Source organism: Mustela erminea, chromosome 14 (assembly GCF_009829155.1).
Source record: "Mustela erminea isolate mMusErm1 chromosome 14, mMusErm1.Pri, whole genome shotgun sequence".
NCBI lineage: Eukaryota > Metazoa > Chordata > Mammalia > Carnivora > Mustelidae > Mustela > Mustela erminea.
In genome coordinates, this window is record NC_045627.1 from 76,902,526 (window position 1) to 76,915,647 (window position 13,122).

Sequence of the window (13,122 nt, forward strand, 5' to 3'; positions counted from 1 at the left end):
AACTGTTAAACAATATTTTAATTAAAAACAAGACTTCCTTATGAGGATGGATTGCAATGGTGACTGTGCATAAAGATTCCCCAAATGGATTCAGCTATTCTTTGAGTAGTTATTGTCAACACTAAAACCATATATTTTTAAAAAAGATTTTACTTATTTATTTGTCAGAGAGAGAGAGTGTGTACAAGCAGGGAGAGCAGCAGGCAGAGGGAAAAGCAGGGAGCCTGCTGAGCAGGGACCCGGATGCGGGACTTGATCCCAGGACCCTAGGACCATGACCTGAGCTGAAGGCAGATGCTGAACTGGCTGAGCCACCCAGGCATACCAAAACTATATTTTTTGATAAATAGGATTTATTACCTCAGAGACTTTGTACCATTTAAACTACTGATTTTTTTTCTCACTTTTATGATGTTTTAATCAAATTTTGTATTCATACCAAGGATAGAGAACAATATAATTGATTTAGTTTTAGTTTTGTTTAACGTTTGTGTTGGTTTTCTTAACAGTCCAGTGTGTTTATTTGATCATGCACTCTAGACTGGGCAGTTTTAGCTAGATGAGACCTTTGAAGACATATAGGCATGTGACTTGCATCTGGACAGGGATTGGCAAACTTTTTCTATAAAATGCCAGTTAATAGATATTTTAGACTTTGCAGGCCTGATAGTCTCTGTAGCCACTGCTCAACTCTGCTCTTGTAGTGTGTTAGCAATCTTAGACATGTATAGACAAATGTGTATAGTAGAATTCCAGCAAATCTTCATTTACACAAACAGGCAATGGGGCAGTAGATTGTGGAGCTGTGATCTAGATTAACATGTCAGTATGGCTCTCAATTCATGAACAGGAGCGCCACAATAAAAAATACATCAGTTGTTCGAAACTTAGAATACATTGTAGAAACAACATTAGGAGTGGCAAGTTCAGTGTCTGTGTTTCTGTGGGGACAGTTTCTGAAAACCTCTGCAGATGGGCCATACTTTGTTTCTTTGTCTGCTTGGTAATTTTTTTGTTAATTTTTGTGATGTGATAAGGCTAGGATTAGAAGCATCTCCCTCTTTAGGTTTTTTGTTTTTGTTTGCATATGTGGGTTGTAGTTCATGATTTTTCTAAACTACTTTTGTAATGCCTGTATTCTTTATTGTATATGGTCTCTAAAGTCTCTGTTCTTTTAGCTTGTTGTCAGCTAGTGTTTTGAGATCGATTTCCTTGAATGCCTGGAGCCAAGGAAAAATGAATAACTCTCTAGTCTTTGCAGATTGACTCTTTCAGGGCACTCCTACAGTTGCATAGCTAGGTTGTTTATGACTCTACCTTAGCCTTAATTTCCTTTTTGCTTTCAGTCTAAAAGTTAACCAGAGGTTAAATTTCAGGTCTTTTGTGAGCATGTAGTCTTCCCTGGGAATGCATGTGGCTCCCCATGTTCCCCTGTATGGGCTTACATACTGGATAGTTTTTCAGTACCCTAATTCTTCAAAGAGTCTCTCTCCAGATTTTTCTCCCAGCTGTGTGGTGTATCTATTGTTTGCTTCCACTGTGACCTTTTGCCTCATGCATCAGGGTTGCTGGTATTTGCCTTTCAGAGCTTTTAAGGAATGCCTTCTGTATAACTGCTTTCTTTGCTCTGAAGGGGTTTCATGCTAGGCATAGGATGATTTTCACGTTTTATCAACAAATGATTTCATTAATTAAATGTAAAAATTTTAGGTAAGTTTAAATTGCTCAAAGGGTTAATGCAATTAAATTTATGGTTTCTTCCTTTAACCACTCCAAGTAACCATTGAATCTATCTTCTCCCATTCTTGTAACCACTGTCATCTGGATTTCCTTATGGTCTCATCATTAGACATTCCCCATTGATTCACTGAATGAGCTGTAGTCCCCCAACAGAGGAATGCTATTTCCCGAGCCTCCAAGTCTTTATACATACCTCAGTCAGAATACTGTTATATATATTCTTTTTATAAAGTGCTAGATTAAATTTGATTATATTTTAAGATTTTTGCATGATGGATTATTCATAATTTTCTTTTATTCTGTTGGTTTCATTGAGTTGTACTGTTTAAAGAACCATTCCTTTCATCTAAAATATCAATTTTTTATTTTTTAAAATTTTAAAAGAATTTTTTAATTTTTTTCATAAACATATAATGTATTTTTAGCCCCAGGGGTACAGGTCTGTGAATTGCCAGGTTTATACACTTCACAGCACTCACCATTGCACATACCCTCCCCAATGTCCATAACCCCACTACCCTCTCCCGACCCCCCTCCCCCCAGCAACCCTCAGTTTGTTTTGTGAGATTAAGAGTCTCTGATGGTTTGTTTCCCTCCCGATCCCATCTTGTTTCATTTGTTCTTCAACCCCCCAAACCCCCCACGTTGCATCTCCACTTCCTCATATCAGGGAGATCATATTATAGTTGTCTTTCTCCGATTGACTTAGTTTGCTAAGCATAATACCCTCTAGTTCGATCCATGTCGTCGCAAATGGCAAGATTTAATTTCTTTTGATGGCTGCATAGTATTCCATTGTATATATATATATACACACACCACATTTTCTTTATCCATTCATCTGTTGATGGACATCTAGGATCTTTCCATAGTTTGGCTATTGTGGACATTGCTGCTATAAACATTTGGGTGCACATGCCCCTTCGGATCACTATGTTTGTATCTTTAGGGTAAATACCTAGTAGTGCGATTGGTGGGTCATAGGGTAGCTCTATTTTTAACTTTCTGAGGAACCTCCATGCTGTTTTCCAGAGTGGTTGCACCATAAAATATCAATTTTATTGTTAGTTCTTAATGTCTTATTCTTTCTGTAGTATCTGTAGTGAGGTTTCTCTTTTCCTTTTTGATAATGGTAATTCATGATTTTTTCTTCTTTTTCTTAATAAGTTTTGCTAGAAAATTTTTCTAGCAAAATTGTTAGTCTTCATGATGCCAGTTTTTAATTGTGTTGGTTTCCTTTGTTGTATGACTTTTTTATTTACAAGTTTTTTTTTTTTTTTAAGATTTATTAATTTATTTGTGAGAGAGAGAGCATGCGCCAGTGTGGGGAGGAGCAGAGGGAAAGAGAGAGAATCCCAAGGAGACTCCTTGCTGAGCACAGAGCCCAATGCAGGCCTCAGTCTCACAACCCTCAGATCATGACCTGAGCTGAAACCAGCAGTTGGACCCTCAACTGACTGAGTCACCCAGGCCCCCCAAGAGATTTCTGTTCTTTATTATTCCCTTCCATGTATTTTCTTCTGATTTAACTCACTGTTCTTTTTCTAGCTTCTTGAGCTGTAACCTTGGATAATTGATTTTCAGTTTTCTAATATATACATCAAGAGCTAAAATTTCTCTCTAAATACTGGCTTAGCTTCATCTCATAAATTTTGATATGTTGTGGTTTTAATATTATTCAATTAAAATATTTTCTAATTGTCTTGGTGACTTAGAAGTATATTGCTTAATTTGCAAATATTTGGGGATTTTAAATTTATCTTTTTTGCATAGTCAGTGTGTATGGTGCTGCCACTAATTTCATGATTTTTGGATGCATTATTACTGTAGCCAGTTGTTATTGATTAAATTGATTTAGTTCAATTCTGGTATTACTTGTTGGTGTGACTTATGAACAAGTAGTCCTATAAAGAGGATGGGAATTTATTTTTCTCACTGTCGACTTTGGCTCCTGAAAGACTTTTGCAGGCTTAAAGTGTAAAAAATATATAGGAGTTCAAGGTTCTCAAGTGCATCTACCCAGATGGCACCCTCCTAGGTATCAGGGTTTTACTTCCTCTTAGGGGCACTATCTTTAGCACTGAAGTTTTGTCACGGCTGTGAATTAAACTTTTTCTAGAATTCTGCTCCTCTCAGAATCTGATCCTGGGCCCGTTTTCAGCTTGATCCTCCCTTGGAATTCAGGAGCAGAGATTTTTTAAATGTTAGAGTCCCCTGGCTTTTACACTGTATCTAAAATTGGTGGTTGGTGAACTGGGTCTTATAGGTTATTGGGAAAAGCAGGTGTCTCATAGAGGGACTCTGCTGCAGTTTTCTTCCTGCAGCATATCAGTGACTTTTTATAAGCAATTAACTCATTCCACAGTCCTTCTAATTATCCTTGCTACTGTACTTCTCAAATATTAGAGCTATTGCATTAGCCTGTTGTTCGTGCATAACCTTCTACTGGAATGCCATGTCAGCTCTCAAGTAGGAGTCTTAGTCATCGTGATGCTGTAACATGCCAGGAGTTATTACCACTTTGTCTACCATCTGCCCAGTGAGTGATCTACTAGAATCCTGTCCTGAAGATATGCTTCTCAGTGGTAACTGTTAGTTTGGCCACCCTCACCTCCTTGACCCTGAAGCAGAAGTATCTGCTTTCACACTGAGCACTGGGCACATGTGGTATACCTGGGAGATGCTGGAACTCCGACAGAGTAGTACACAGAAGTAGCCAGTAAGAAGTATATTATCAAGTCCACTACCACAGGGGGATACCAGACTTTAATCCCATAAGGAAGTACTGGGGGGAAAATGCACTGCAGTGTTATCCCAACAAAGAAGTAAGGAGCTTGGGAGTATCTACACTCTTACCAAATCATTCATTGGCTAGAAATCATTCATTCTGGGAGAATGTTGGTTTATAGGCACTTTCAGCTCATCACATGCAGAGGAACTGGGGTTCCAGTGGCCAGAGGGGAGTCCACTGAAGGCACTCTGCTGCAGAATTTCCTGAGGGGAGGTGCTGGGAGGAGCTATTGGTAACTGGGTTGCTGGCTGTCACAATCTATAGGAGCCTAGTCCTGGAGAAGCCAAGCTGCAGGAGATCGTTAAGTAACCCCGGTGCACTCTGTTGACAAAGCATGACAGCTTTAACATCAGGCCATTTGACAAAAAAGTATTTACAGGGCCCAGATCCATTTTCATAGAGTAGGCAAACTGGATTTTGAGGTGACAGGCAATGGATAATTGGCACTACCCTTTCATTATTCAGCTTTTTAATGTTTTCTAAACATATATGAATTCCCCTGCAACCAAACAGCACTGCATTTCTAAGAAGATACACATCTTCCTAGTGAAGTTCTCACCCTTTGTCCAAAAGGAGAGAGTACACAGTTCAAAGAGTCATTATATCTGTGATTGGCTGTATTAATTACTTTCCATATTCAGTCATAGTCATACTGAATATGCCATTATCTAAAGTCTAAATTGTAAAGTTAACTTACAACAGCTTGTATGTAAAGTAGAAATGAGGAGAGAAGATATACACATAACAAGAAAATAGAAACTATGCAAAGCTGTTATGATCTTTGTTTCTGTAATGTGTTTATAAGATGATAATTGCTTTCTTAGGTTTTGTTCTTCCACTCCCTATTTTTATTTCTCCTGCTCTCAGCTAGAGTTTCAGGTGGTTGGAATTTCACCTAGTGGAGTGACCAAAACCAAATGGATTGAGTTCTCAGTCCCTGCTTTGGTTGGATATTTTTTTATGGGTCTCTCCTCATCCTGTTTTAGCTCTGTTTAAGTGTGCTGTGTTTAAGTGTAAACCTGTGCCTCAATTTTCAATTTTGATTTTGGTAGTTTTCAGTATTAGTATATCTATTATTATTTTTTTCAAATATATCTCTTACCTTTTACAGTTTTTAATTAAGTGCCAAAATTTTAAGTCTTGTCTTTTGCCTTTTTGAGCTTAGTAAAGTATATTTATTTTATAGGACAGGTCTGACAGTCTCTGTAATTGAAGTATCTTCAGGTCTCTTCCTGTTGTCCCTTTGTTCTTATTTAGTTGTCTTGCATCTTCATATCTCTTAGTATCTTTAATCATACTAGATATTTTACTTGAGAGATTATTGGTAGAAATAATTTGAGGTCTAGAATGATGTTACATTTCTTTAGAGAGTATTTTTTGTATCTTATTAGGAACTTTGGCATATTAGCAGTTCCAGTAACCCCTTAAGCCAGTTCTAAGCCTTGAGGTTTTCTGCCATCCAGTTGACTCATAGCTAGGCTTCAGTCCACATAGGGGCCGGTTTACTTCTGGTACAGCCTTACCCCAATAACTGGTCATTGTGTCTCAGTTCAGAGGGCCATATTGTTTGAGCCCCTACCTTTCATGGGCCATTGCCCTCAACTGTTATCTCCCTCCAGATCTTGGGCTGCCAAAAGCACTCAACTTTTTGATACTGTCTTCTAAAGAGGCAAGTCTTTCCAGAGCAAAAGCAGCTCTGAATGCCTTCCTCTTGAATTTGTAACTTCTGGGTCTTGGGTTGGTAGATCTTACCATTTTGTTACTTATAAGATGCTTTTAAGATTGTAAACATTTTCCTTAGCTTTTTAAAGTTGTTTTCAGTGCAGGATTTGTCTGAATTATCTTTTTTTTTTTTTTTAAGATTTTATTTATTTATTTGACAGACAGTAATCACAAGTAGGCAGAGAGGCAGGCAGAGAGAGAGAGAGGAGGAAGCAGACTCCCTGCTGACCAGAGAGCCAGATGCAGGGCTGGATCCCAGGACCCTGAGATCACTACCCAAGCTGGAAGGCAGATGCTTAACTGACTGAGCCACCCAGGTGCCCTGGTTTAGAGATTTTTAAGTGAGGTAACACATATGTGCTTATGTAGGTTCCTGACACATAGAAAATGCTCAATTTATTGTTACATTAATTTGAGAGTATTTGAATTTTTCTTAAAAAACTTTTCCAAGCATGAATTAGCCCATTTATTGCCTAAAATCATCTGCAGGGATTATGAAAGACTTACAGATAACATTCTTATTGACTGACATTTCTGTCAACCATTATTTAGATAAATGAAATTTTTTTTCTAGTGTATTTAAGACTAGTCTATAAGGAAAATTTAATTTATCTAAAACTAAATAATGACCCTGAGATCTATGTGCATATGTGTATATTATGTATAATATATGTGTTTATGTATAAGTGAATATATAAAGACTAATCCTTGTGTGTTTGTTTCTGTGTGTGTGTATGTATATAAATAATGTACTTGCATATATTATATATAAAGGCTAAATAGGAAGGTATCTTAATTACTTAAAGTATGGTCTTCTGTGGATAAACAGTTGGGCTGGAGCTAAGGAGAACAAAGTGAAGTAGAACTGAGATTTTGTTTTAAATGTTTTTAAATTCTAAAAACTGAATTTTTCTAATTATCTTTTTTGTGTTTTAAATGGAAGATAATTATAAAACCTTGATTTATCCTATTTTTAGAATTGATTGAGTTTTTGGACTAGGTATAAAGTAGATAAGAGAAAATGACAATAAAAACAGGCAGCCCCCAAACTCAGTAAAGTCTAGTGACAGCTACCTCAGTAATCCTGGTTTGTGGAAAACAAAGACAGTGATATAATGGGACAAATGGTGACTATAGTGGGGGTGAACATAGCATAATGGACATACTGTTAAATCACTGAGTTGGACACCTAAAACTAATAACATTGTGTGTTTACTCAAAATAAATAGATAAAAAACTTATTACTTGAGAATAAGTAACACGAGAACTGAAAAAAGCCAAGACCAAAACCAAAAGCAAATATAGCTAACACTATAAGTTCAGAATGGTATGTACATACACTATTTCTCTAAATTCATTGATCTGCATCTTTTAAAGTTCATTTGACCTTCCTTTTTTTTGCCTCCATCTTATTTTTATATAGAGGCAATTTAACGACATCTATTTTTGCATTAAGCATTAAGCCCATCGGTACAATATTCGATCTCTCAGTGTGTTTTTTCACTGTGCAAAGTGAAACAGCCAAGATATGTCGAAGTTTAGAGAAATCCAAAATAAATTCTTTTGAGATGTAGAGAGATAGATGGCAATATGAAAACTTTCCTAATTTTTAAGTAAACTCTCCCTATTGGAAAATGCTGCATTCCATTTTTTTGGTTAAGTGTCTTTTTAATTTTCTTATGCTACTATATGTTTTAAAGTTACTTTAAGGTAATCGTTTTCATGATTTTGTTTTCTAGGTTAACAGAACCTTCTGGATATTTAACAGATGGTCCAATTAACTATAAATATAAAACTAAATGCACTTGGCTAATTGAAGGCTAGTAAGTATATAATTTGGATTAAATTATTTTATTCTGAAATGATAAAGAAGATGATCATTTCAATTTTAAAGCATTACAGTATAATTTTATAGGTATATAGCTTATTCAGTTACTTATCGTTCATTCAGCCATTATTCACGATATTTTAAAATGAGATTTGCAACTTTTAGATATCACATTTAATGTAAATTATAGTACCCCATTAACGAGATAATAATTTGTTACATATATTTTATTTTTGAGTTATGTTAGTGTGGCAGTAAATCAAGTGGACACTTTCTGGCTTGCTTTAAACATCTTGTTATGGAATTTGAAAATGCCATAGAAAGTATAAAAATATTTCATGCTAAATTATGCTATTGATTCATTCGATTCAGCATTTTAGTTATAAGGGTGTTAAAAAAAGAACATTTTGTAGGAGAGAGTTAATTATCTTTTTAGGAAAATTTTTCAGTAATTAGGATTTGAGATTGAATTGATCTATTTAAACATGCTGTGAATAGATCATAAATGAATTGATAAAAGTTATTTTTGAATCATTTTATGATTTTTAAAGAGTGTATTTGGAAAATGTTTTTCTCTGGGGGGTTATTTTAGAAAGTTTTTAGAACTTAAAAGTTACTAATTCCCTTAGCACTTATGGTCTCATTTTGATTTTTTGTGTTTTGTTTGTTTGTTTATTGTTTTTAAAGTAATCTCTCTGCCCAGTGTGGGGCTTGAACTCATGACCTTGAGCTCCATGCTCCACTAAGCCAGCCAGGTGCTCCCCGCCTTTTCTCATTTTGTTTATTTATTAATATATCATTGAGACCTTTTTATTACAATTTCAAGGCCATATTAGAGCCTTTACTTAATAAGCGTTGTGTAGAAATAAGAGTTGTTACTTTTTGAATGTTGAATTTTAAAAATAAACTTTATTCAAGTATAATTTACTTATAATACAATGCATATTAAGTATATAGTTCAACATGGCTTCAATAATGTATACAATCTCTGTAATGTCCCTTTTAATCAAGACCTAGAATATTTACTGCTGACCAAATTTTTAGAAAATGGTGATTTATATATGCAATCTTTTAATATATTTTGAAGTTGTATGTCATTTTTACAATTCACTTATTTTTTTTTATTTTTTAACTTTTTAAAATTTTTTATAAACATATAATGTATTTTTATCCCCAGGGGTACAGGTCTGTGAATTGCCAGGTTTACACACTTCACAGCACTCACCATAGCACATATCCTGCCCAATGTCCATAACCCCACTACCCTCTCCCAACGCCCCTCCCCGCAGCAACCCTCAGTTTGTTTTGTGAGATTAAGAGTCACTTATGGTTTGTCTCCCTCCCAGTCCCATCTTCTTTCATTTATTCTTCTCCTACCCCCTTAACCCCCCATGTTGCATCTCCACTTCCTCATATCAGGGAGATCATATGATAGTTGTCTTTCTCCGATTGACTTATTTCACTAAGCATGATATTTTTAAAGTTTTGTTTATTTAAGTAATCTCTACACCCCACATGGGGCTTGAACTCACAACCCTGAGATCAAGAGTCTCATGCTTTTCTGACTGAGCCCGCCAGGCGCCCCTCATTTTTACAATTTAGAGAAGACTCTTTATCACTCTTTTACACTGGTAACTTAAGAATGTATACAAAATTTTCTATAAATAGTTTTTTAATACAGTACTCTTAAAATTTTTCAGACTCTGCTTTGAATGTTACTTATTAATTAAATGTATTTTAATATTTTTTTCAGCCCAAATGCAGTGTTAAGATTAAGATTCAATCATTTTGCTACAGAATGTAGCTGGGATCATATGTATGTTTATGATGGAGATTCAATATATGCTCCTTTAATAGCGGTTCTAAGGTGAGTAATAGTGTTTAATTGGTGAACTTACAGTCAGTTTTAGAACAGTTACTATAATTTATTAATTTTAAATATATACTGCTCTGTGCTTTAAAATAAATTTAGCAGAGATATTGATGGCTAAATTCTAAGATGGTTATAATACAAGTTTGCATACTGTGACTGTCAACTAAATTTTGATTTAGTAAAGATAAATAAGTACTCTTTCAGAAGCGTGTATTTCTTGATAAATATCCTTTATTCTTTCCACATATCATTTATTCTTTTAAAGTGATATGAATATGTTTTCAGAGATACCTGTTGGGGAGCTTATTGTGAGCTCTATGTAACAAATAAATAATAGGCAGATGTATATGTTTTTTATAGTTGTCTTTTTATATTGGTGAAATGATAAAATTTCCAGTTCTGTAAAAAAAGGTTTAGGTATACTTTATGTAATGATTTAATAACAAATGTGTTTCTTTCAATCTTGAATTGAGTTTTGGTTGTTTCATAATACTTATTGTTAATAGTCAGACTTAATTTTATTTTGTTTAATTTTTTATTTTTTAAAAAAATATTTTATTTATTTATTTGAGAGAGATTACAAGTAGGCAGAGAGAGAGGGAGGGAAGCAGGCTCCCTGCTGAGCAGAGATCCCCATGCGAGGCTCGATCCCAGGACCCTGGGACGATAACCTGAGCCGAAGGCAGAGGCTTTAACCCACTGGGCCACCCAGGTGCCCCCAGACTTAATTTTAAAATTAAAGTGTTTTCAGTATCAGTTTAAAAAATGCTTTCTGTGTAATACTAATTATTATAAAATGTTTTATGAATAAGAGAAAATATATTAGACATAGGAAATATTCGGATCATGTAATGTTGATTTGGTGTACAATTTAACCAAGTTTATTGTCGACCAGAGTTACTGATTAAATTATTCCTTACATTTCTTATTTCTATAATACTGCTTACATGTTCTATCCTTGTTAAAATTTTGAATAAAGATAAAAGTTTATTGTTCCCCTCAAATTTTTAAAAATTTCTTTCTTCTTTTTACTATTTATGTTGTAAATATTCTGTTTACCAGGAATGTGAACTACTGTTTTTTGGATAGACATGTTAAGGACTTGTATTTCTGAAGGAATATTTCACAGTGACTCTTTAGGATCTTAAACATAGTCTGTAATATTGCTATTGTTTTAAATACTTTTAGAGTTTAATTTTTGAGTTGTTTGAAAATTATTTAAGGGGTTGGCTGCCACAGATAGCCCTTTATCCAAGGGTGATAGAAAATGGAATAGTCGTATGAATAATTATATTGTAAGATAGTTTTTTGTGATAGTTAGGTAAGATTCTGGGTTCATACATTAATTTTTAGTAATTTAGATTTTACTCAGGTGTCATTATTGTGTTTTTATGGCCTTTCCATTTGTTTTCTTCATAGTTGTAATGACTGCATTAATTAACAGTGATCCATTAACACTCTTAACAATGCTTTCTTGATACTAAAGGAAACTTTTGTAAGGTAAGGATGGGTTTTAGTGTATGACTGTGAAGATGGAACCAGTGACTTTTCATTAGCAAGTGTTCCTATTAGCTGTCTTGAAGGAGATGGAAAGATGTTTATTGAGTATCCCTTGATGCTAATCAGTGTACTGGGCAGTTTAAATGTTATCAATTTCTCACAGGGATCTTGTGGTAGAAGTGCTGTTATCCCCATTTTATTGTTAAGAAAATTGAGGCTCAGAGAAATTGCTTTACTTCTAATGGATGGTGGAGCCGGGATTAGGATGTGACATTCTCTGGACTTAAAAGCCTAAAATACTACAATTTAGAATCTTAAGTGTTTAAATCGTTCCAGTTTCATAATAGACATTTCTCAACAAATACGTGATAACTTCCTCAGCTTCAGAGACTGTCATAAGCCTGGAAGATATAGTAAGGAATAAGGTACAGACCTTGCAGTGAATTCACACACCAGCTGTCTAGAGTTGGGTCAGACTTCATAGTTGGGTGCACCGCCCTCCATAGGACTGCCCATAGTTCAGATATCAGCTGCAGGTCCAGAGGTCCTCGAGCCCCACCCACACTTCTGACCAGATGGCTGCAGATTTAGGGGTGTCCACCCCCCTTTAGTAATTCACTAGAATGACTCATAGAACTCAGGAAACACTATACTTATGATTATAGTTTCATGATAAAGGTTAAAAATCAGGATCAGCCAAATGAAGAGACACATAGATTGAGGTCTTGGAGGATCACAGACAACTTCCTTCGGATATGTTACGTTTCCAGCATACCAATGTGTCTCATCATCTAGGAAGCTTACCTGAGCCACAGGTGTCCAGAGTTTTTGTTGGGGTTCCGTTATATAGGCATGATTGATTGAATCATTGGCCACAAGGTCGAACTGTCTCTAGTCCTCCTGCTCTCTCTGGAATTTGGATTGATTTCTTGTGGCTCAAAGCCTCAACCCTTTAATTGCATGTTGGTCTTTCTGGTGTGGCCAGCTCCCATCCTGAGTCCCCTCATTAGCATGAACAATCAGAGTTCCCATGAATAATGGAGACAATCCTATCACTTGGGAAATTCCTAGGATTTGGAGGCTATATCGGTACACAGCAGTTTGGTACTGATGGCAGCATGCACACGGTTTTTTGTTTTTGTTTTTTTTTTTTACCCAGCACATAAGTATTGTAATTAGGTTATGAAAAGAGTGCTATATGATTTTAGAAGTAACTAATTCTTCATGGTGAATTTCATCACGGGCAGAAGTAGAATAGACGAAGTATGGGGGCCAGATGGGACATTCTCAATAGAGAAAAACATATGTACAAAGGCACAGATGCATTAAAGAGCTTTATGTTTTGGGCTAATAGAAGTAGTTATGAGTAATTTGATCATAGGCTATGCGAAGGGATTGGTAGGAGCCAGATTACCCAATAAACAGTAATCATTACATCTTCTGAATGGTTATTATGTGCCAGGCAGTATGCAAGAGTTCTTTATATATAATAACTCATTTAATCTTCACAGTAACCCTTTAGTTAGGAATTATTATTGCCATGGAGTTTATAAATTCTCCATTCATAAATGAAGAATTGAGGTACAAAATGATTCAGAGTGGTTCAAAGTTGCCTAGCTAGGAAGTAATATAGTCAGAATAATAACTCTGGTTTTATACTCCTTTATC

At 35.3% G+C, this 13,122-nt stretch overlaps 1 protein-coding gene across 1 annotated transcript in view; it reads left to right on the plus strand.

The window, feature by feature from the left end:
* Positions 1-13,122, plus strand: part of ATRNL1 (attractin like 1) — a 796,208-nt gene that overhangs the window by 21,196 nt on the left and 761,890 nt on the right. The window contains exons 2-3 of the mRNA XM_032313798.1: positions 7,993-8,076; positions 9,835-9,948. Coding sequence (XP_032169689.1) covers positions 7,993-8,076; positions 9,835-9,948 — 198 coding nt within the window. The remainder of the gene's footprint in view (positions 1-7,992; positions 8,077-9,834; positions 9,949-13,122) is intronic.